Source organism: Rhinopithecus bieti, unplaced genomic scaffold, assembly GCF_001698545.2.
Source record: "Rhinopithecus bieti isolate Rb0 unplaced genomic scaffold, ASM169854v2 scaffold_9693, whole genome shotgun sequence".
Taxonomy (NCBI): Eukaryota; Metazoa; Chordata; class Mammalia; order Primates; family Cercopithecidae; genus Rhinopithecus; species Rhinopithecus bieti.
The window spans coordinates 183,019-208,525 of NW_016806178.1; the positions used below are offsets into that span (position 1 = coordinate 183,019).

The following is a 25,507-nucleotide window of genomic DNA, read 5'->3' on the forward strand; positions in this document are numbered from 1 at the left end:
TTTTTTTTTTTTTTTTTTTGACAGAGTCTTGCTCTTGCTACCCAGGCTTCAGTGGCGTGATCTTGGCTCACTGCAACCTCCACCTCCCAGGTTTAAGTGATTCTCCTGCCTCAGCCTCCTGAGTAGCTGGGATTACAGGCACCCGCCACCAGGCCCAGCTAATTTTTGTATTTGTAGTAGAGATGAAGGTTCACCATGTTGGCCAGGCTGGTCTCGAACTCCTGACCTTGTGACCCACCCACATCGGCCTCCCAAAGTGCTGGGATTACAGGCGTGAGCCACCACACCCGGCCGGCAGTCTTGAGTTTTTAACAGAGGAAGGGTTGATACAGGGCAGGGCAATTGGGCACAGCAATAGCACAAGTGTGAGGTGGGGACATGCAGGCTGTGACTTATGTCAGGGCGGACAGGAGGGCCGTGTGTTTGAGTATGAGACTGGGGGCAGGGGCATGCACAGACCATGGTTGAGTTCAGGGGAATAGCCAGATTGGTCTTCTCTCATCATCTGCGCTTCACTGCCAGCTTGCCCTACACGATGGTCCCAACATTCCTAGGGGCCTTGGAGGAGAGAGGGATTTTTGGAGGTCCCTCCTATTGTCTGCCCACCAATGCTCATGTCTGGCATAGCAAAAATAGAACAAGACACCCCTTTGGAGCCCAGGCTTCATTTAAAGGCAAAGACATTTAAAGAAGGCTCAGACATGGGGTAGAGTGATGGTGGTGGGGAGGAGTGGGACAAAGGGGGACCCTGGGGACAGAGGCTTCAAACCCAAACCAATCCTTTGCCTGATTTCCCCAGAGTTACCTCACACATGGCCCTGCATTTGCCCAGAAAATTAAGAACCAATCAGCAGGCTGTCCCAAGGGGCCCCAGGAGCTGCCTGCTTTAATGAGTGCACCCCCTCCCACCCCCAGGCTCTCTCTGGCTGCCTTTGCTGCCTAACTAATCTGGATGGGAGAGGCACCACTCACTACACAGACTTGCTCCCAATGCCTTTTGCATGTGTGGGACCTGGTCCAGCAATGGCAGGACACCTGTTGAACATCACCCAACCCCGTGGCAGCTGGGCCAAGTTGGGAATTTGCTGGCAGCCGGCACAGAGGTGCCCAGGTGCAGCAGTGACAGAACAGGGGCAGGCTGCTGTGGTAAGGAGGGGTGGGGATTGCCTGGGCAGAGTCCTATCTGGAGGGGCAGTAGCCAGCAGCCTGCGCTAAGACCTCACACAGACCCCTGCTCTGTCCCTTTTGAGCTTCAGTCGCCTCATCTCTACAGTTGAGGGGGTGGGATTGGACTTGGTAATTTCTAGGGCCTGTCCTCTCTGACATATTGGGGGGCTATGATTTCTCACCAATTGCACCATGCAAAAGCACTGTTTGACCTGGGTTTGACCCCAACTCTGTGACTTACTGGCTGCATGACCTTTGGTAAACTGTTCCTTTCTCCAGACTCACTGATTCCAATCTGAAAGGAGAACTCAAAGGATAATCGTTGCAAAGTGTCCAGGCCCAAGGTCCAAGTTAAATGGGTTCCACTCTTCACAGAGCTGTACCTCCCCTAGTGCCAGTGTCCCCTCTGAGGCCAGCCTCACCACTGCCCTTTTCACATCTGGCTCCAAGTAACAGAAACCCCAACTTGGATCGGCTTAAATACTAAGGATATATATTGTCACACACCACATCAACTCACGACGTAGAATGCTGCCAGAATTGGTGAATGCTCAGGCTCAGAAGCGTCCTCGAGGTCTCAGGATCTTTCCAACACCCCGAATTACCATCTTCAGCTGGCTAATGGCTCATGGAGGCACCTCACCCAAATAGAATGAAAGACCAGCAGAAAAGAGGTAGCCTTTTTTTTTTTTTTTTGGAAACCAAGTCTCTGTCCCCCAGGCTGGAGTGCAGTGGCGTGATTCTGGCTCACACTGCAACCTCTGCCTCCCGGGTTCAAGCAATTCTCCTGCTTCAGTCTCCTGAGTAGCTGAGATTACAGGCAAGTGCCACCTCGCCCAGCTAATTTTGTATATTTAGTAGAGATAGGGTTTCACCATGTTAGCCAGGCTGATCTTGAACTCCGGACCTCTGGTGATCCGCCCGCCTTGGCCTCCCAAAGTGCTGGAATTACAGGCCTGAGGCATCGTGCCCAGCCACAGCCAGTCTTCTTGTAGGTGGTTTTAAGGAGCAACTAGAAACCAACCTCACCCAGCCATCCCTCAGCAGACCTCCTTGCTGTCTCATTGGCCGGGATTGGGTCACATGAACTTCCTTGAGCCAATCACTGAGAAGGGGTGTGGCTCTGCCTTGCTGGTATTAATGTGTAAGGTTATGGAGGTGGGGCCACCCAGACCCAAGGGTCATCTCCTGGCGATGAGGCAGGGAGGGGCATGGTGGTGGGCTAGGTGGCCCTCAGTGGAGCCTGGTGATGGCAAAGCCTGAACTGGTGAGTTAAGGGATAGATGGCAGGTCAGACTTCAACTGGTCTAGCCTGCTGGAACCAACATAGGGTGGGCGGTGTAAATTACTCCTGTCCCAGCACCTTAGAAGGGGCCCGTTGCCCAAAAAGCTGCTCCTGTTGTTCTGGTCTCCTACAGAGCTAGAGTGGAGTTCCGGGAAGCCATGTGTGCCCACCACCAACTCCTCCTCTCTCAGCCCCACAGTTGGCCTGTCTCCTGGGGCCCCTTCCATCCCCACAGACCCTGCCCTAGTGCTGGCCTCCCCTCAGGTCCCTGCCATCCATTCTCTGAGGAGCAGCCAGGGTGTCCCCTGCCTAGCCCCTCCCCTGGGCCCCTCGTCACTATCACGACAAGGCAAAACCCCACTCTCAGTCAGATCCACAGGCCCTGTGCCCTCCAGCCTCCTAGCTTATGGCTCCAGCTCATACAGATGTTCTGCAGCCCCACTGGACGGCTTGCTGTTCTCCACACCCATGCTGCCCCCTCCCACCTCCAGCCTCCACCTCTATTGCACTCTCAGCCTGGAATGGCCTTCCTCTCCTTACCTACTGCCCTTGTCCTTCAGGTCCTCCCTGAGGAATGGGGTCAGAAGTCATGGCTTTCTCCTCACACACCCCAGCTCCCACAACCACAGCTTGCTTAGGACTCCACATGTTTGCGTGTGTCTGTCTGTCTGTCTGCCTGTCTGTCTGTCCCCTATCCTCTTGGAAGACAGTGAGCTACAGGGTCGGGGGCAGAGTCTGGCTCTAGCAGCACCCCACAGGTATCTGGCATGGAGAAGCCCTCCAGAGTCAACATTTGCTGAGTTAAGTGGAGTCGAACTTTCATCTTAATAGCGAAACATCCATTGTCTCCTTTAACCTCACAACAGGCTTTCAAAGTGAGGAGTTTGAGGCATATCCCCATTGGATAAGGGGAAAAGTAGGTCCCAAAGAGCAGAAGGGACTTGAAGGTCACATGGCAAGGTTGAGGCAGACCCAGGCCCAGAGCCAAGGGGTCCTATCTCTCTAGATACCCCAGCCCAGCATCTGCTCCCAGCAACTACTCCTCCTGATGGGGCCACTATGCCTGGGCAGAGCAGGCAGAGGTGGGTGTGGGTGGGCCCAGGGGAAATGAGGCGGGGGGTTGGGAGGGCATGGAGTGAAGGCTCTGTCCCCAAGGGGAAGCAGGTCTGCCTCCATGGCTGGGGGTTAATGGCTTTTCTGAAGATCACAGCTGAGGGTTAATGACATTCCGTAATTCCACTACTGCTGTGGCCCTTCCCATTAGCATCTGCAGGCAATGCCTGCCTCTCCCAGCCCCCACCCTGCACACTCATCAGCCACAGCACCCTCACCAGGGCTCTGGCATCAGATTGCAGGTCTAACTTCGAGTTCCCACCACTCCTGCCTGCACATACACAAGAGAGGCTGACCCTCCCTCCCCAATCCTAGGTCTGAAGGGATCTTTCCTAGGTGACTTGCCCTGGGAAACTACTCAGGGAAAGGGCTGTTCCTTATTGGGCAGGCAACCACTCACCACCTCTGGTTTCATAGGCTCCATATAGACACATGGATAGGTCCCAGAAAGGGTAGCTAGCGTCTACTAAATAACCTTCTTCCAGGGCAGTAGCAAGGTATGGGCAGCAGGGGACTGAGTCACAGGTGCCCCAATGCCTGGCAGACAGTCCCAGCCAGGTGGACCCTCCTGCACCCAGGAGTATGGGGTGGCTCTGGGAGGGACATGGTTTGGGGATCAATCTTGAAAGATCACTCCCAAGCCCCACAGAACTCAGAACCAACTTCTCTCACCAGACCTGTTGGCCAAGCTCCCGTAAAAAGTGGGATGCTCCCATCACTGCAGTCTCTGTTCAGGTGTCCAGGGCACCCTAGTCCTGAAGTGATTGCAACCCATCTCCCCAGGGCCAGGGGCAGACACAGCTGCGACTCGGGCTGAGCCTGGACAAACCAGGCCCATTAGTGTGACTGTCATCAGCACCCTGCCACTGTGGGGGAGTGGACCTACGCTGACATTTCATGATCCTGCATCAGTAACTCCTGGAGCCGCAGTGCATTTGTGCTGACCTTTTCTAGCAATGACTGATTCCTGCGGGGGAGCAGGAGCAGGTGCTACTGTTGCTGACAGTCCCTGGCTGGGGAACAGAGGCAAGGCAGTCACTCGGTGGGTCTGTGGCAATGACCCATAGCCCCGCGCTGTGCTGGGACCCTGCAGGGCTGCCCGCTGGGAGTTACAGGCTGATGGCCATCTCCCATCTCCCACCTTCTGGCCTTGGCAGATGCCAGGCTTCCCCCTGGAGCCTCTCCTCATTCCAGGCGTCCTCTGCACAAGATGTGCTCAGTGCCACTCCACATTTTTGCTTGTGCTGTGTTCCCATCCTGAAGACTTTTATCCCTCTCTTCACCCAGCCAGACCTTCTTTCAGAGCCTTTCTCTGATTCTGCTTCCTTCAAGGAGGCTTTTCTGACCACCCACGGGAATATGTCATATAGCTCTCTTATTGGGCAGTGCTACAGCTAATACTGTCTTGTTTCATTGTTTAAATCATACCCATGTGTGTGCCCTGACTGCTGGCTAGGGTGCCATCAAGTCCCCCGAGTTCCCACTGGCCCACACTGAGGGCACACGGAGGCTCTGTAGTCTGCAGAGCTGTCTTGGCCTCTGCAAGGGGCCAGGGAAACTGTGTGGGGCAGAGAGGGGCTGGTGACAAAGACAGAGGTCATGTCTAACTTAGCATCTGTGACACCACCAGCCACGGGTGTGAACACGAGTGCAACACTTTAGGAAAACAGTTTACCAATAATGAATAAGGTGTCCTCAAATACACACGTCCTATAACCCAGCAATTCCATTTCAGGTACTAAATTGTACTAAGGAAGTAATTTGCGATATGAAGATATGTAGCAGAGAAGAACGTTCAATGCAGTGTTATTAAAGGGAAAAATGGGAAGGGAGACATCAGGGCACTCGGACATGACAGAATATCCTGAAGTTACTAAAGTCATGGGTAACGAGTTTTCTGTGACTTTGGATATGCTTAGGTTTTACTGGTAAATGAAAAAGTCTGGATGCTAGAATGGCAATTATACATAAAGTATACACAGAAAAAATCTAGGAGGAAGCACAGTTTTATGAACCGTGTTTATCATAGGAGCACGGGAGGTGTTTTGCTTCTTCCTATGTTTCTGCATTTTCCTAAATGTATTTATTACATGTGTGTTGCAGTTATTTATTTATTTATTTATTTAGGGACAGAGTTTCCCTCTGTCACCCAGGCTGGAGTGCGGTGGCACAATCTCCACTCACTGCAACCCCCACCCCTCCGGGTTCAAGCAGTTCTCCTGCCTCAGCCTCCTGGGTAGCTGGGATTACAGGAGTCCCCCACCACACCTGGCTAATTTCTGTATTTTTAGCAGAGACGGGTTTTGCCATGTTGGCCAGGCTGGTCTTGAACTCCTGACCTCAAGTGATCCACTTGCCTAGGCCTCCCAAAGTGCTGGGATTACAGGCATGTGCCACCACGCCCAGTCAGCTTACTTTTATAACTGGGAGAAACATTTGTGACAAATATAGATACACACAACCAAATATCTGAGTATGCCTTGATTTGTGAGAAGCTGTGGCCCCTACCACCTGCTCCTACCTTCTCCCTCCAGCTGTCCAAGCCTGGGGGACCCCCAGAGCAGCCCCTATGGAATCAGTCCTTCCTCTTCCAAGCCCGAGATGGAGCTACCAACTTCTCAGAAGACACAGCCCTGGTGCTGGAGTACTATTCCTCAACTTCAAGTACGTGACCCCTGGTGCCTCACCAGGGCAGCCATGCCTCAGGAGATTTGTATTATGAAAGGGTGTTCAGACCATCCCACCTCTGCCTCCCACAGGGATGGATGGTTCCCAGGTGCCCAGGCAGCTTCCTAGTGCAGGCAGAGGAGAGCTGGCTGCATTCCTTGTCCACAGGCCAGGACATGTGGGCCTGAGCCATACTAGGTCTTAGCCTCAAGCTTTGTTTTATTGCACCCATCAGTGATGGGGTAGGGCTGGAGCCCTCAGAACTCACAGAGAGGGGAGAGGGAGATGGGCTTCAGAAACTAGCTGATCCACAGTCTTCTGCACGGTGGGATTGAAGCCCCCAAAGGGCAGAGACTAGGTTGATGTATATAAATTCCCAGACACACAGAGTATGTTTAGAGTTAGCTTTGAATTCACAAAGCCCTAAAGATGAGAAGAAGATGTATGTACAGGGAAAGGCCAGGAGGCAGGAAAGCAGGCGGTGGGAGACAGGAGGACTGGATGTCAGGTATTAAAGCATGGGGCCGAAGTGGGGGCTTTGGCAGGAGCCCCAGTGATCCCTCCCCCACAGTGAAAGGCAGCCAGCCGTGGACCCTCGACCAGCCCCTGGGCATCTCTGTGTTGCCGCTAAAGAGCTGTTTGTACCAGAAGATGCTGACGGGGAAAGGCTTGGATGGGCTTCACGTGGAGCAGCTCCCCATCATGGTGAGCCCCCTGCCCTGAACTGGGCCTCTGGCATGCCCACCTGGCCCCACCCTTCCTCACCCTGCCCCACCTCACCACACCTCCATAGGAGAATTTGGCTTCTCCAGAAGCTTCTGTCAAGGCACCCACCAGGGAAGCCACCCAGTCTAGGAGTGAGGAGCTCCCTGAAACCCCAGAAGCCAGTCTTGCCTCTGGGACTATGACGAACCAAGCCAGAGAAATTGCCCCTGAGCAACTTGGGAGACAAGTACAGGGAGACCCCGTGAGACAGTACAAGTGCTCAGGCTTTCAGCCAGCCAGACCCAGATTCAAATCCTGTCTTGGCCCCATCCTCACTGTGGAAATTCAGGCACATAACTTAACCACGAGAGTCCTCGTCTGTACAGCAGGAGCAGCATGCCAAGTACACAATTTCTGTGTGTAACAAGAGAGTTCAGAACTCAGGCTCTAGAACCAGACTGTCTGGGTTCAAATTCTGGTTCCACCACATACCAGCTAACATGACCATGGGAAAACTGCTTAAAGTGTCAATGCCTCAGTTTCCTTGCCTGTAAAATGAGTACACAGCAATAGCACTTTTTTCATAGGGTTGCTGTGAGATTTCATGAGAAAACCCATGGAAAGCACTTAGAATAAGTTCTCAACAAGAATGAATAATATTGTTACCATTGTTCTCTATTTCTATGCCACCGTTTCCCCTAAAATACTTCTGGCTATCCTGACATAATAGACTTCAACAAATGAGAATCTCTCTGTCAGATGAGCCGAGTGGTGCCAGACAGGTCTCTAGAGGGGTTTAGAAGGGGTGGTGTGGAGGTGGTTTGCAGGGGCAGAAGCAGGAGGCCAGCTCCCACCTCCCTCCCACCCTCCTAGGTACAGCCCCCAGGTGACACCTTCCAGAGAACTCCAGAACAGTAGGTGGGACAGAGGCGGAAGCTGCCCTGGCCAGCGTGGTCTGAGTGCTCCCTTCTCCTCCCCAGGACACCGCCCTGAAAACTATCAATGGTGAGGCCCCCACAGTGGATCTCTCCTTCCAGCTGCTTTCTTCCGAGGTAAGGCTGTGGGCCAGGGGAGGGTCAGGGCCAGCAGGCACATGTTAGTGAGATCCAACTTCCTTCACAATTGCTGGCTTTGTTCAGGGACTTCCGGGGGAATGGGACTACTACTTTGGATGGAAGCATCTAAGGGTAATTTGAGACTCCAGAAAAACAGATAGAAAGCTGAGATTAGGAAGAGGAGAGCTGTGAGCAGAGGGCCACCCAGACCTGGGAGTCAGCCTCTGACCAAGCCCAAGTCAAGTCTGGCTCACTGGGATCAAGGTTCTGCGAGGGTGAGCTAGGATATCAGTTTTCTATTGCTTTATAACCAACTTAGCAGCTTAAAATCATGCCCATTTATTAGCTGACACTTCTATAGGTAGGTCCTGTGACACAGGGTGGCTGGAATCAAGATGTTGGCAGGGTCGCATTCCTTTCTGGAGGTGCTGGGGAGGAATCTGCTTCCAAGTCCATTCAGGTAGCCACCACAATCCAGTTCCCCGCAGTGGCGGACTCACATCCCGGTCTCCTCGCAGGCTGTCAGCCAGGGCGGCTCTCAGCTCCTGAAGGATGCCCACATGCCCCCTCACAATGGCCCCGTTCATCTTAAGCCAGCAGGCATGTCCAGTCCCCGTCACACCTCAAAACTCTGACTTTCTCTTCTGTCAGCAGCCACAGAAAACTTTTAGAAGTGCTTTTAGAGGGGCTGGTATGACAAGTTCAGGCCACTCGAATCATCTGCCTATCTTAAAGTCAACAGTGCCGTGTAACAAACATCATCCCAGCATCATCAGTCATCATATTCACGGGTTCCAAGAATGAGGGTGTAAAATCTTGGAGGCCTGTTTTTGGAATTCTGTCTACCACAGCTGGGTTGGTCCAAATGTGAAGACACCCAGGGCTGAGCCCTGCCTGCTGGATGAGCCTCAATCCCTCTAGCTAGCTACACCTGGTCTCAGCCCAGCTTAGACCCTGCTCACTTGGCTGCAGTGCACGTGCCAGGCCCCCGCTGGACTTTCCCCCTTTCAGTGGTGCTGGGATGTGGGTAGTTCAGGACCATGAACCCAGAAAGTGTTTGCAGGGACTAATGTCCGCACCAACCCACTCCTGCCTTCTTCCCACGCAGGAAAAATATCCACCAGCTCTGGGGTAGTACTTGGCTCTGTGACCTCACTCATGAAGAACACAGGCAATCCTATGGTGTGGAGTATGAGGAGTATATCTGGGCTGGTACCAGCCTGAAAGTGCTTTTACAAGGCCTCTGGAGGGGGCCTGAGACCCCCACTGGCACTCTCTGCTATAGGTATTCAGGATTGCCCTCTCAAGGGTAGAAGCAACAAACCCCAAGAAAGAGGCAGCAGAATCTTGGAGAAAAAGGTCACAAACTTCCCAGTTTGGAGCCCAAACCTCTGGGGCCTCTTCCCAAGGTATAGAGTCTGCCTGTGGCCACTGGCCACTGCCAGCCCCTCCCCACCTCCCTCAGCCTCCTGCCCCTTCCACTGGGCATGTGTATCCTGGGACTAAAAGGAGCGTCAGGTGCCCCTTGTCAGGGGACTGACTAGTGGGCCCAGGCAGGCAACAGGCAGGTGGGCAGAACAGTTTCCCAATTGCCCAGGGGCTGGGCACAAAGGTCTCCAGTAATGAATTATTCACCGGAGCTGTGCTAAGTGCAGAATTAATCCCTTTCCTTCCAGCTGGCGGCCTCACTAAATTATCCCTCCAAGTCATGCGGGAAAATGCTGCCGAATTCATTTAGCTGCTGAGTGTTTTGATCTGGGCCTTGTGATTTTAGCGTCTCCTTCCCCAACCCCTCCCCTGGAGGCGGGTAAAAAACCTTTTAGTAATGGATTTCTGAGAAGAAAGGAAAAGAAAGAGGATCAGGATTGGGTGTGTACCAGGAAAATAGTACTAGCAGAAATTCAGATTCTACAGCCAAGAATGCACACACACACACACGCACACTCTACATATACTCTGTCATTAATCATGTGTGAATATCTACACACAGTCACAGACACAGATGTGTGCGCACATACCTTGGCAAGAAGGACATACACACTTAATGCATATGTACATGCTCTCACATACAGGCAAACTGACACACAGGCGTTTTCACACCTGTAGTGGCACACACAGAAGCTAAATCTCTTTGTAGTGGAAATATTTCTTGGTAAACTATCCGAGAATTGGCCAATAACTGACTCCCTTTGATTCTAGAATCTTAAAGACCAGTTTAGGAGCCTGAGTATAAAGTGCTAATGTGGTTAAATTAAATTCACCGTGAAGTCCTTGCAGCCACAGCACCCATTCATTCATTCTTTTATTCCATGTATATTTGATGAGGAGTCACTGCATGTCAGGAACTATGCAAGGCAAGAAGTAGAATTTTGGCTGCCATTGTAGATTGAAATGGGGAGAACGAGGGGTTGGCAGCCATGGACCTCATTCTGCTTTGAGCTCACACCTTCATTGGGCTTGGACATGGCTCTCTAGTGTCTGAGCCCTTTTGGCATCCTTCTCCCTAAGGAATGACAGAAAAGTGTTGAGAATTCATGAACAGGTCAGATAGCATTGCAGCTAAGTCTAAAGAGCCCCATCCCCTTCTCCACCCCTCACTACCACCTTCACTGCAATACCATCATTGTTCTCTATGCAACTGCAAACATTTATGAAGCACCCACTATGAGCAATTACTGTTCTGGATTTTAGGAATATTACATTGAAGAAGAAGAAAAAAACCAATAAGGCCTTGTCTTCGTAAAGCTTGCGTTCTTAGCAGGGAGTATGGAACAGACAATAAACAAATAGTTCATAAGCAGATATCAGCTAATGATAAGGGGTCTGGGAAATTCAAACAAGGTCACATGATACGGAGTCCTTGAAGGGGATATTTGGACTCCTCGTGGTAGCTGAGTATGGTTATGAGCTAAGCTGCTATAACAGAGATCAGGTTCCTGCCCCCTTATTGTTGCACCTAAAGTGTTGCCTGCAACTTCATCATGGAAGGTACCTGGTATTCATCTCTGCATCCTAGACTTTGGGAAGGCAGCGGCAGGGCTGGGGCCATCAACTCTTCCACCCTTTAAATCAAATATTGCATAATGGGTCCAGAAGACACCACCTGACACCTGGAGGTCTTAGAGTCCTGTGGATGCTCTAGCTGCCGAGGCTTGTGATAGCGGGCCTCTCAGGCCCCTTGTTCACATGGTCAACAATTCCATCCTAGGGGCAGCTCTTTGCATGTAGTCAGGCATGATCAGTGCTGTCACAGAGCGGAGATGCTTCAGGAGAAGTGAATGTGCGTGCCCTATTTGGGCCCAGCCCCAGTCCGAGGACATAGGGCTTCCCCTATGAGCCTCCATGTCCAGGAGTTTCAGGCACAGGCTGTCCTGGATAATTGGACATTTTGGTGAACACAGCTTCCCCACACCCACCACTCCCACATCACCCATTCTCAGGGCTCTCAGAACCAGCATGGTGAAATTTGCAAATAGGCAGAGACAGAAGATGTCTCTCTCAACAGCCCACCCTGGACGGCAATCTCCTTGGCAGCAAGTGGTCATCCCAGCCTCTCCTCCTGCACTGCCATGATGGAGAGCTCACTACCTCCAGAAACACGCCTTCCCATGGCTGAGTGATAGAAATGGCCACCCTATATTGAGCTCAACCTGCCTCCTGGGGCCCTCCCTCTGCCCCAAGCTCCTGGCTTTGCCCCTGAGGCTGCAGGGCAACCCCAGCAAGCCTCCTACATAGATCCCGTAGTCAACCAACACTTTTGAGGGCAGACAAGATAACAAAGCCTGCAGTCTCAGTGAATGGCAAGAGGTGGTAGTCTCTGCTTTGGAATATTGCACTTGAAGGTGGTTGGTTGGTGATGGGTTCATTTTTTACCCTCTGGTGGGACTTCTCTAGTCATTTGCTGCTTAAAGTGATCTGCCTTAAGATGGTTTGTGTGTGTAGGTAAGTATATGAACACACACAGAACACACAAAACTAGAAAACATGTACACTCATATACAAAACATACACACAGTAAACTTCCCTTTATTGCACATTCAGTGGGGGCTGGCCTTTGAGGTCCATTAGGCTCTAAAAATCCATGAGTTTGGCTGGGTGCAGTGGCTCACGCCTGTAATCCCAACACTTTAGGAGGCTGAGGCGGGTGGATCACTAAGTCAGGAATTCAAGACCAGCCTGGCCGACATCATGAAACCCTGTCTCTACTAAAAATACAAAAATTAGCTGTGGTGGTGGGCGCCTGTAATCCCAGCTACTTGGGAGGCTGAGGCAGGATAATAACTTGAACCTGGGAGGTAGAGGTTGCAGTGAGCCAAGATCGTGCCACTGCACTCCAGCCTGGACAACAGAGCAAGACTTTGTCTAGAAAAAAAAAAAAAAAAAAAAAAAACTCCATGAGCTTGTGGCTACTCCAGATACACACACACATAAACCTTTGGTCTCCTCCATTCCCCCTCTGATCTTGGCCTCTTCTCTTTGAAGAGTGTGATGTGGTCCCCGGGGAATCTACACTTCCCCAGGCAAAGCAGCTTGGCTCTCTTAATGAACTGGTTTCAAGATCCCGCAGCATCCTGGGTGCCCTCCAGCTTGCAGCCAGCCTCTTTGAAGTGAGGCCCACACTGACCAGGTTTTCTGGGCTGACCATGTGGATTGGAACCTGGGATGCACGCAGTAGGTGCTCATTGCATCGGTTCCTGCCTCTCTGCCTGGAAATGCACCTCCCCATGAGGTGGGGCAAATTCATACTGTCATCCTGGTATACAGCAACATTTCTCCTCTTGGGTTTAAGATTTGGGATCCATCGCCTTGCCCAGATGGGGCACCAGGCAGAAGTAGGGCGTCTGAGATGGGTGGCCACACCCTCCTCAGCCCACAGCCCCGAGAGATGCTGGGAGGACTTGAAACCCCCTGGCTTCCTGGGAGTATAGAGAGGGTGCATTTGAGGAGAGGTGGCAGTGGCACCTGCTGCCACCACTGAGGGCAGGGGCAGCTGCCATGGTCCCATCTGACCTTCCCCCTCCCTCTTCCCCTCACAGGGAGGGAGTGGGGCAAGTCTTTGATGCTGCTCTGGTGGCCTCTTTTCAGAGTAGTTACAAAGATCTCTCTAGAGACCAGCCCAGAGTGAGGATGAGTGGCCACTTAGCAAATACAGAGGAGAGGGCAGGGGACAGGCAGCATCATGCTGACTTTTGAAAAATTTTTATGGATTTTTTTGTAATCCACACATGACACTCCTGGGCTAGTCCTTAGAGAAACCACAACACAAACCTCCCTCCATTTCTTCCCCAAGCACAGCGGCCTGAATGGGCCAGTGCCCAGAACAGTACAGCTGTCTCCTCCACTGGTTCTGCCTTCTGAAGGCTGTTCCCACCCACAAGACTCCATCTCTGAAAACACTACCATAAGGATGGATCCAGAGAAAGAGACCCTTTCCCTGCCACCATCTCACACCATCCCTCACTGCCCTCCCTCCCACACCCAAAGCCTCTGCCCTCCTGTCCTCTCATTGCCTCAGGTCAGTTGGCAGGAGGCAGAGGAGACAGATCCACCCCTTGCCCACAGGTGCCCTTTCCCTCACCTGCTCATGCTCTAGGTCCAGTGTAGAGCTCTTCCCATCCCATCCAAACGAAGCTTAGAGCTGGGTGCCATGGCTCTGGAGAGATTAAAATCTGTACACCTGTAATCCCCGCACTTTGGGAGGCTGAGGTGGGCAGATCACCTGAGGTCAGGAGTTCGAGACCAGCCTGGCCAACATGGAGAAACCCCGTCTCTACTAAAAATACAAAAATTAGCCGGGTGTAGTGGCAGGAGCCTGTAATCCCAGCTAGCAGGAGGCGGAGGTTGCAGTGAGCCGAGATCGTGCCACTGCACTCCAGCCTGGGAAACAGAGCGAGACTCTGTCTCAAAAAACAAACAAATCAAAGGAAGCTTAGAATGGGGCGGGAGAGACATGAGAGTCTGTGCTTTCACAAGGCCAACCTGGCCCCCAGGTCACGGACTCTCAGTGTGGGAGCGGGGCTGGCCATCCCACCTCTACTCCTATGCTGCCATGAGGGAGGCTCCTACCTGCTTTCCAGAATGCCTGAATCCCCCCATAGTGCTCCCTGCCTTGGGGACAATATTGGCCTCCCTTGGTGATCTTGCAACTCCCATGCTTCCCACTTCAGAGAAGGAGCTGAACGGTCCCTCCAGAACAGACACAGAGAGTTTGACAGACTCTACTTTGTCATTTCCCATGACAGAGAGCTCATTACCACCCAGAAAGGCCTCTCCATCCTCTACTAGCTCCTTTCTAAACTTCCTTCTGTCTTCTGTCTCTCTTCAGTTTCTTCCCTCTGGCCCTGCCTTTTCCTCCCAGAGGCCAGCTCCAGAGAAGTCAGAGCCTGTGACCATGTCAGCCCTGCTGACACTTGCAAACTATTTATGGCATCTCCAGCCTGAATCCACTCTCCTTCCTCTTCCTCTTTGTAGCACTTGGTTTCTGATTATTGTCCTGCTAGTTGTCTCCTCTTGACAACACTCCTCTTAAAGTATCCCCCAAAACTGTAGGGCCCAATCAGCATTAGAGGTAGAGTAGGACCATCATGCCGTCTCTCTGAATACATTCTCCCCTTTGGTGCAGCTGAAGCCTAGCTTTGGTTCTATTTTAGCATTTATCAAAGCAGTTAGAGTCCGTTTAGAGCCAGAGTCTCACTCTGGCACATCAGTAGGCAACATGTCTGCATCTTGCCTCCCTGCTGTTCTATATTGAACTTAGACAGGGTTTCTCCCCTGTGGTGTTTCACCTTTTTCATCTCAGCCCATCTTCTAAGCTTGAGACCATTCTGGACCCTGATTTTATCATGCAACACACAGTCCGATCTGTACCCCCAACCCCAAGCTCCAGATCATCCGTGGAGGTGGCCAGGACGCTTGAAGTGTTGCAGTGTCCACCTTGTAATCCTGTAGACCTGGGCTTGAATCTGGATCTTCCATTTGATCTTAGCTATCCTGAGTTTCACTGTTCTCATCCATAAAAGGGGATTGTAGGCCGGGCGCGGTGGCTCAAGCCTGTAATCCCAGCACTTTGGGAGGCCGAGACGGGCAGATCACGAGGTCAGGAGATCGAGACCATCCTGGCTAACACGGTGAAACCCCGTCTCTACTAAAAGTACAAAAAACTAGCCGGGCGAGGTGGCGGTCGCCTGTAGTCCCAGCTACTCGGGAGGCTGAGGCAGGAGAATGGCGTGAACCTGGGAGGCGGAGCTTGCAGTGAGCTGAGATCAGGCCACAGCACTCCAGCCTGGGCAGCAGTGCGAGACTCCGTCTCAAAAAAAAAAAAAAAAAAAGGGGGATTGTAATCCCTACCAGCCAGGAACATAGTGAAGATTGAATGAGGGAGCATGTGCAGATGCCTAGCATAGTGTCCTGCAGATACTAGATAAAGGATCTCTTAGTGTCGTTCACCCAGGTTTCTGACAAACGTGCTGAACTCATCAGGGATGAGGACAGGGTCCTGGGGGAGGGGAGATGGTAGAGCCCTGTGAACCCATCACTCAGCACCCGCCCCTCATGACAGCTGCTCCACCAGCTTCGCATCCATAAGGACATCAGGAGGCCTTGTCAAGTGCTGAAGATAAACATCGCCAGCACCACATTTGGTCTCGCTGCAATTTTCCGAGAATAAAGAAATGGGAAAAGTGACAGACAATCATCTCTCCAGAAGCCAGATTTGCTAAAGTCCTCAATGTACCCTGCCCTGAGTTGGAGGCTGTGGAGCCTAGGAGGTCACAAGCCAGAGTGGGAAGGGCTGGACCGAGAGGCATACTGCTTCCAATTGCTAGTCATTCAGAAGACCTGCTTTAGCTCATCTCAAATGCCTCATCAGGCTGGGCGTAGTGGCTCACACCCATAATCCCAACACTTTGGGAGGCCAAGATGGGCAGATTACTTGAGCTCAGGAGTTTGAGACCAGCCTGGGCAACATGGCAAAACCCCATCTCTACTAAAAACACAAAAATTAACCAGGCATGGTGTTGTGCATCTGTAGCCCTAGCTACTTGGGGGCACTGAGGCAGGAGGATTGCTTGAACCTGGGAGGTTTAGGCTGCAGTGAGCTATGATGGTGCCACTACACTCCAGCCTGGGCAACAGAGTGAGACCCTGTCTCAATTATTTTTTAAAATGCCTCACCAACCACAGGACCCAGTGTTGCCTTGAGAATGTGAGCCTACAACTCCCGGCTGCAGATGGAGTGTATTAAGTCAGAATGTAGAGATGACTGAGGAAACTGGACATTGGACACTCCCTTCCCTTGCTCTGCTCTCCCTGTGAGCCCAGTGCATAATTGGTAGATTGAAGAAGGGGGAGGGAAGGAATAGAGAGAGAGATGGCAGAAGCTTCTAGACAAAACTTCTCAGAAAATGGGAGTTGGTCTTGGGATTCCCCCCTTCTCAAAGCCCAACCACCCTAGCATAGACCTCTCTTCAGTCCCTTCAGCCAAGATGTATCACTGGCCCAGCCAAGGTCATTCATTCAGTAACCATTTATTAGATTTCTTTTTTTTAGACAGAGTCTCGGCCTGTCGCCCAGGCTGGAGCACAATAGCATGATCTTGGCTCATTGCAACCTCCGCCTCCTGGGTTCAAACGATTTTCCTGCCTTAGTCTCCCCAGTAGCTGGGATTACAGGTGCCCGCCACCATGCCCAGCTAATTTTTGTATTTTTAGTAGAGATGGGGTTTCACCATGTTGGCCAGGTGGGTCTCAAGCTCCTGACCTCATGATCTGCCTGCCTTGGCCTCCCAAAACCATTTATTAGATTTCTAACCTGTGCCGAGCAGTAAAGCTCCCCAAAGGATCACTACCACCCATCTTACTAAGGGTCCTGGTTGAGATTGGTGCACTGAGTATACAGAGGTCAGGGGAAGTGTCACAGAAAGGCATGGTTTGAGCTCTGTTCCAAATAGTGGGTTGGAAATTGGCAAAGCAATGGTGCTTCAGGCAAAGGGACCCCCACATGCAAAGACATGGAGGCATGACAGTGTCTGGAGCACATGACATATGGGAACTGTAATGGGCAGTGAGACTAGAAAGCTAGATGAAGTCTAGATTGTAGAAGACCTGGGTGTTAGGGTGCAGGGTGAGGGCTTTGTCATAAACTGGCAGGAAACTAAGAAAGGTCTTGGAGCAGCAGTAGGATGTGATCTCAACTGTGTTGGAAAAGTCTTTCTGCATGAGAATAGGGGAACCCAAGGGAAAAAATTAAATTCAGAAAGCCAGGTTTCAGGGTAGCAAGAGTGAGCTCACAGTCAAACCACTGAGCCACAGGCAGGACTTCCATACTAAATCCTCAACAGAATTTTTAAAGATTCTTATCAGTGGCTCAGCTCTCCTGGCCTCACAACTTGCTTTGGGATTAACCCTCTAACACCACTTTCTGGCAAATGAATCATGGTCCCACCAAGGATTAACACTGGGGTCCTTCTTGGCTGGGAGATAGACTCAGAGCTTCAAACCACTGCAGCTGCAAGAGCACGCAGGATGCCATAAATGAGGCTCGCTATATGCAGGGGAGGCAGCAAGCCGTCTTGGAGGGGCCTGTTGTCTGAGCTTCGCCTACAGCTGAAGAGATAAGAACCTACAACTGCAGCCACAGGAAATGACAAAGCAGTGACTGATCGGGGAGCTGCTGCACAGGGCTCATTACGGCGCTTGCCAGTGGGCGAGACACCCTTATCAGGGAGAAAATTGCATCAGGCCTCCTGAATTACTAGCGATTGGAAGCAGATTTCTTGGGACTCACTTTGTTAGATACCTAATGAGCGGGATACAGGCGGGCAGAGCCCAAAGCCGGCGGGGCGAGGGACAAATGTCTTTGTTAAACAGAATTTGTCAGTTTCCGCTCCAGGCCCCCTGGGGAGGGTTCAGGGCCAGCTAATTGAATTAAGAGCATGTGCGCTCCAGCGAGAAGGCTCAGGGCGGGGCGAGACGCAAGCAGGCCGGAAGGCGGGCACTTTCAGCACCAAGGACAGCAGCTGCAGCCTGGCTAGTCTGTAATTGCCGGGCAGGCTGGAACTGTTGCATTTTGCATGACTGGGGATCTAGGGGATGGAATGGGTAGGAGGAAGGCAGAGGATGTTGTGGGGAGGAGGGAGACAGGTGACCTGAGAAGCCTCAAGCCTGTGATGCCATTGGCCTGGTCTGTCTCAACAGACCCAACTCTGCTAGCAACAGTGAGTGCTGGGAGCAGTGAGGAAGGCGTGTCTTCTCCCCAACCATGGCACTTATATGTGGTGTGGGCAGATGCAGCAACACAGGGAGCAGTGGGCTGAATGCTGGGTCTGAGCTAGTGCGTGGCCATGCATCTCTTTGAGCTTTCAAAGTCAATCTCCAATTACAGTCTTAATGAACCAGGATGTGCTACAGCCACGAAGCCACAGGGACAGGGGCCACTTGTCAGCCCCAAGCTGCCCCAGCAGGCAAGGCTTGTCAAATACAGAAACAAACACGCAGGCTTGTGGGGTGGGCCAGCAGCTTTCATCCTACCTGGAGGAAAGGAGAGTGAGGCAAGGCTGGGCTTGATTAGGAGGAGTTAGTCTTGGGATGAGTTAGTCTCCAAGGCTCTCCCCATCCTTCACTGACTCACCATCTCCTATGGATTGGCTCTTTCTATGGTCTCGAGCAGCCTAGCCCTCTCTGTGGTCTCAGGCAAGCTCCCTTCCTTGAGAAGCAAGGGGATGAGGGCATAATTTCCTCCCCGAAATGTGAGCTGATTGAAGCTGTGGAGTCTGGAGATGTAATGCTGACCCTAAAGAATGAGAACTATTAGGGAGAATTTAGACATGATGGGTCTCTTGGTGCCCCTCACCTCACATGACAAAAGCAACTCCCTCTGATGTGCCCTGCAGGATCTGTGCTGTTTAGAGGTCTAAAGATTTCACTATAAAAGTTACCTCTCCACCTTGCCTCCAAACCCCAGGCCAGATGGATCCTGACAAAGTTGAATGGGACAGGGGAATGGGAAGGTGGGCAGAGACATGCCGGGGGGGAGGTACAGGCATGGAGCAGCCATGGGAGCAGATCCTGGCCAGGGTCAACCCCAGGGTAGGGCAGGACAGAACCATTGAGTCTGGCAGGCACTACAGGAAGGGTGGCTGGAGCAGGGATGGGCAGGATAGGCTTAAAGTCCATAGGTACTCTGCCTTGCCTGCCCTCCTTCCCAGAGCTCACCCCCACATCACCCCCTAAGAGACTGATAGGCTAAAGGCACTGGTCTGGACTGAGGGGTTGTTCTCACCTTTATTTTAGCTTTGTGATGAAATTAAATGGATTATACATAGTAAATTTCAGAATCCACGTAAAAGTACCTGGTGAGTGCCCAGCTCAGCTCTGACCAGGGGCTCAGTAAACGTCAGCTCTGGGTTATTGCATTGACCCATCTGGTGCTGGGGCCACACTGAGTGGATGTCAGGGAGACAGGCTGTGGGGGAGGCAACTCCCTTGCAATTGTCCCTGCTTTCAGTACTGACGGGGACACCTCTAGAGACCTCTCCCTTGATTTCATTACTTCTACTTCCTCTCCTAACTGGATTAGATGGCAGTCTATGAAATCCAGGGCATGGAGATTGGCTTTCTGCCTGGAAATGAGCAGAAATGTCATTATAGGTCCTGAATCAGCATCTCACCCCAGCCCCAGGGGCCACCTGGTCAATGGGAAGATGGTCTTTGCCCTGTATTTATGCTTTCCTTCATTCTTTCCTGCATTCATCCATCCATTCATCCACCCACCCATTCATCCATCCACCCAATATGCATTTTGTAGCTCTTCCTCTGCAGTCAATCTGGTGTTCAGCTGTTCTGAGAAGGAGACAGATGTGGCATTTTTTCCTATCTAAAACACATGGCCCAAAAACCCTAAACCATCTGACTCAGATGCTACCCTGGGTGTCTTCACGTCAGTGGGGAACCTCCAAGTGAAGCCCGCCCTCCATGAGCCATAGCTACTGAGAGGACCAGGTGGGAGAGACCACCAGGCCTGACGCCCACAGACAAAACAGGCCCAGGAATCTTGATCATGAAGTGCAGTAAGTGGCCTGCCAAAGTCAGCCTCGGGGTCCCCCAGTGTCCCACTCTTCCCATTCCCAGAGTCTTGTTATAACTGCTTTCTCTTTGACGTTGTCTATTTTGCACCCATTTGATGGGGAGTTGGGGGATATAGAGCCCACACTTAGCCAAATGCCTCTGTGTACTTGTGTGACTGTCCCTTACTCTATAGACATCGCCAGAAACATCTTCGCCTTAATGAATTTCTGCACAGCAAAGTTTATTTGAAAGTGGCATAAAAGAAAAATTACTTAAAGAATTTCAGTGGTAAAGTGAAGGGTTCTTGTCCCAATTCATTGAGTTAGTATGCATGGACTTTCCTATAGAAGAGCCACTTAAAAAGAGGCCCACCTGCACTCATTCCCTCTCTGGTTGTTCAGGGTCAAACACCAGGGCACCTCTAACTCTGAGCGCATCTGTACTAGTTGGCAGTGTGCCCATTGCTCTATTTATTTCTAGCACAAGACTCCAGACAGTGGAATAATTTGTCTGCTATGCAGCCAAGAGAGGATTCCAACAGCTGGTGCAGGGTGGAACTGGCTCACCTTTGAGGTCCCTAAAAACCCTAGGACTGCATGATTCTTTGAACAATGAGTGTGTTTTAGAGATAACCATGAATTTCCAACAGGGCTTTAAAGTAACCCCTCCCCAAAGGCAGCACAGACATGTCCCTAAGCCCAAGGAACTTAAAGTTTTATTTAAAAAACAAAAACAGGCCGGGCGCGGTGGCTCAAGCCTGTAATCCCAGCCCTTTGGGAGGCCGAGACGGGCGGATCACGAGGTCAGGAGATTGAGACCATCCTGGCGAACACGGTGAAACCCCATCTCTACTAAAAAATACAAAAAACTAGCCGGGCGAGGTGGTGGGCGCCTGTAGTCCCAGCTACTCGGAGGCTGAGGCAGGAGAATGGCGTAAACCCGGGAGGCAGAGCTTGCAGTGAGCTGAGATCCTGCCACTGCACTCCAGTCCGGGTGACAGAGCGAGACTCCGCCTCAAGAAAAAACAAAAACAAAATAGCAGCCAGGCACAATGACTCATGCCTGTAATCCCAGCACTTTGGGAGGCTGAGGCGGGCAGATCACAAGGTCAGGAGTTCGAGACCAGCCTGGCCAATATGGTGAAACCCCATCTCTACTAAAACACAAAATTAGCCAAGTGTGGTGGCGGATGCCTGTAGTCCCAGCTACTCAGAAGGCTAAGGCAAGAGAATTGCTTGAACCCAGGAGGTGGAGGCTGCAGTGAGCCGAGATCATGGCACTGCACTCCAGCCTGGGTAAGAGAGCAAGACTCTGTCTCAAAAAAAAAAAAAAAAAGAAAAGAAAAGAAAAGAAAAGAAAAGAAAAAATAGCTTAGAGAGCAACATGAAAGCACAGACAGCCAACTGCTAGATCAGAAGAACCCAGAAAATCTACAAGTCAGTGTGAGCTGAGACGTCAAGGCATCCTTGGGTGGTGGGGAGGCTGGTATTTGAGTGGCATCAGACTTTAGACACATGAGAGTGATAATCCTGCCAAGGGAGAAGGAGAACAGGAAAAGAACATGGAGGGAGATGAAGGCTCATCAGAATATACAGAGAGGAGAGACTCTCTGCTTAATGGGTGGTAAGATTGAAGGATGATAGAGGAGATGAAATGGAAAATAGGTCTACATAGCAAAGGGTGTCAAAAGAGTACAGGATTTTAGAAGCTGTTGTTGCTGCACCAAGTTTGGGTGTCAGAGATGGCATAGTTCATTTATTCTTCCACCAAAAATGTACGGAGTGCCTACAATGAGCCAGACACTAGGGATAGACAAGGTTCCTTGCTGACATAGGACTCATGGGGAGGCAGTTAAGAAGTAAATGCATTTTTAAATTTTCTGGTAGAGTAAGTGCTATGAACACAGTAAAATGGGATAAATGAATAGAGAGTATATTGGAACTGGGATTACTTTAGATAGAGTGGGCCTCTATCTCAAAGAGCAGGAACCCTCTGAGCAGGTCATATCTGGGCTGAGACTTGAATGATAAGAAGCAGACAGCCACGTAAAGATCCCCGAGGACCTCCAGGAAGAGAACAGCAAATGCCAAGGCCCTGAGGCAGGAGAGAGCTTGACTTGTTGGAGGAACAGCAGGGGCCATGTAGTTGGGGCCCAGTGAGCAAGGGGCAGATGGTAGGAGGTGTGCACAGGCCAGCCATGCAGGGCCTCCTGAGCCATGAGGAGGAGAGGCTTGGGGTGTAGAAGGTGTGCTTATGGTAGATGGGCAGAGAGAAGGGGCCTGTTCCAAAGTTTCTCTGTACCTTCTCTTCTCAGAGACCAGAAAACTTCTTGACACCAAACAACAGCAAGGCTCTTCCTACCTTGGACCCCAAGATCCTAGATGAGAAGCTGGGAACCATCCAAGAGTCCTGGTCCAAGGACACAGTGAGCTCCACAATGGACTTGAGCACGTCCATGCCACGGGAAGCAGAGGAGGAGCCTCTGGTGCCTGAGACGTCCCGCGACACAGTGAGTGTCTCTCCCCAGGTGGGAAGGGCCGGGGCAGTGATGAGGCCATGGGAAGGGGACTTAACTGCCATCTGCAGGACTGGTTCATGCCTCAGGTGGCCAGCAGACCTCCCCTTAGGCACACTCTGCATGTGAGTTACCCTAAAGTCAAACGGCTGGGAGCTGTGGCTTCTTCATTTGCAGGGTCTCTTCACCTTTTGAGTGGAACTCCTGTGTAATTTCTTTCAAAACAAATACATGCAACACTTGGAAGCCAGGGTTCCATTTAGGTGTGTAGGCATCAACCCAGAACTTCCTGAGGTGCACGGCCACTGGGTAGTGGGAAGCACTTTTAAGAGATTCATTTTAACTTATAACGGGAGAAACTGGGGCTCAAAAAAAGAGGACACTGGCTGGGCATGGTGGCTCACACCTGTAATCTCAACACTTTGGGAGGCCAAGGCGGGAGGATCACCTGAGGTCGGGAGTTTGAGATCAGCCTGACCAACATGGAGAAACTCTGTCTCTACTAAAAAAATACAAAATTAGCCGGGCGTGGTGGTCATGGCTGTAATTCCAGCTACTCAGGAGGCTGAGGCAGGAGAATCACTTGAACCTGGGAGGTGGAGGTTGCAGTGAGCCAAGATTGCGCCATTGCACTCCAGCCTGGGCAACAAGAGTGAAAATCCATCTCTAATAATAATAATAATAATAATAATAGAGGTAAGAGGACACGAATTTTGGTGACAGAGTCTGTGTCCTTGATCATGGGAGCTGCTGTGTCTTCCTGTTGCCTGGTGAGCAGATGCTCAGAAAGGGCTGGTGGAGGTGGCCAAAGTGACGTCCTAATTTGCTGAGGAGTCAGTGCTGGGTCTCAGCTCTTGATGCAGAGCGCTAAAGAATGGGCTACCAAAGAGACAGTCCAGGGAGGTGCTACCCAGTAACCATGGCTGAATTCTTGGGTGGCTTCCTCCCTTCTTCCACAGCGGGTCCCATGGGGAACGCTGCTCTGGAAGATCTTGAGATAAGGCCCCAGACAAGGCTACCAGTCCATAGGGAAGTCCAAGCCACCCCCCTCCCAGGACCTGACCTCCTCCACCAACAGCCCCCTCATCTTCCCCTGGCACTTCTGCACCTTTCTGGAACGTGTCCCATCGAACGAATAGGAAGGCTGGCTGTCTGCTGGGCATGCCCAGGGTTCTTCCACATGAGCACCCCTGCCCACCCGGGAGCAGGGCCGTCCTGCTCATGTACCACAGCACTCATAGGCCATCTTTATGATTTCCTCCTGTCACCTCTGGCCCTTGAGGAAACAGCCCTTGGGATCAACATCCAGCTCAGCCATAAACTGCATTGAAAATTAAAAAACCCTATCTTTGGAGATTTGGGGCAGCATGAATAAGCCACTCCTCCTGCCCTCTCCACATCCTGGCCCCGTGGTTCCCCCTTCTTGTGCCTCTAAGCAGAGGTAGTAAAGGAAAGAGAGGCCAGGTGCATGGCCCGCATCTGTAATCTCACCACTTGGGCCAGCCGAGGTGGGAGGATCACTTGAGCTCCGAAGTTTGAGACCACCCCTGGCAACATAGTGAGATCCTGTCTCTACAAAAAATTCAAAAAATTAGCCGGATATGTTGGTGCATGTCTGTAGTCTCAGCTACTCAGGAACCTGAAGCAGGAGGATCACTTGAGCCTGGGAGGTCAAGGTTACAGTGAGCTGTGATCGTGCCACTGTACTCCAGCTTGGGTGACAGAGCAAGACCCCGTCTCAATAGAAAAAAACAAAAGAAAAGAAAAAACAGGCCAGGAAAGAAAGAAAAGGGAAGGTGCCATCACAGGGAAAGGCACATGGGAAGGGAGGAGAAAGAAGGCGTTCCTCCCCGGTCTCAGCCCTGCGGAGGGCTCAGAGCAACCTCTCCTGCTCAGCTGCCCAGGAGGGGCCAACCAGCCAAGCCTCAGCTCTCCCCAAGCTAAGCCTCCACCTTCCCCCAAGGATGCAGACCTCAGCCCCTGACTCACACTACCTCTGCAAGCAAGAGCCTCAAGCACCTCCTGGCTGGACAAGCCTCTCACATCAGTCACTTGGGCACTGACATAGCACAACCAAGGAGGAGGAAGTACCCAGCCCTGCTCCTGGTACTGGGCATGGCAGGGAGTCCTTCATTTGCAGTCTGCTGGTAAAGCCTCCAAGGTCTGAACTGAGGTCAGTAGGTCTGAGAGTCTGGATTATTTGAGAGAAGCCAGATACAGATGTCTTAAGACCATGGATTTGTCTGTGGGAAGTGAGACACAAATTGTGGGTGGGTTGGGTTGGAGTCTGCACTATGCTTATAAAATTTGATGATGATGATGATGATGATGATGATGGTGATGATGATGGTGGAGGAGGAGCAGAGAGGAAAAAATAGAATGGAGGAAGAAATGGCCTTTAAATATAGAATGGATCTGAGAGGTGGGCAATATAAACAGTGTTTTCAACATCTGAAAGAATATTAGAATAACATGGGTAGCGGGCAAGTCTTGATTTTCTCTTAAGAATTAAACCAAAAGAGATGGGACCAGGCTGCAGCTTGAGAAGTCAAGGTTAGCCATTAGGAGGAAGTGTTTTTTGGGTGTTTGTTTGTTTGTTTTTGAGATGGAGTTTCGCTCTTGTTGTCCAGGCTGGAGTGCAATGGTGCGATCTCAGCTCACCACAACCTCTGCCTTCTGGGTTCAAGAGATTTTCCTGCCTCAGTCTCCTGAGTAGCTGGGATTACAGGCATGCGACACCATGCATGGCTAATTTTGCTTTTTTTTTTTTGAGACTGAGTCTCACTCTGTCACCAAGCTAGAGTTCAGTGGTGCAATCACAGCTCATTGCAACCTCCCCCTCCCGGGTTCAAGCAATGCTCCTGCCTCAGCCTCTCGAGTAGCTGGGATTACAGGCATGTGCCACCACGCCCGGCTAATTTTTGTATTTTTAGTAGAG

General features: G+C 51.4%; 1 protein-coding gene across 2 annotated transcripts in view; it reads left to right on the forward strand.

Moving 5' to 3' along the window:
- The window catches only part of CCDC33 (coiled-coil domain containing 33), a 103,510-nt gene that overhangs the window by 41,188 nt on the left and 36,815 nt on the right, over positions 1-25,507 (forward strand). For both annotated transcript variants that reach the window (XM_017874922.1, XM_017874923.1), the window contains exons 8-11: positions 6,100-6,229; positions 6,804-6,937; positions 7,918-7,989; positions 22,369-22,563. In XM_017874922.1, the coding sequence (XP_017730411.1) occupies positions 6,100-6,229; positions 6,804-6,937; positions 7,918-7,989; positions 22,369-22,563 (531 nt within the window). The remainder of the gene's footprint in view (positions 1-6,099; positions 6,230-6,803; positions 6,938-7,917; positions 7,990-22,368; positions 22,564-25,507) is intronic.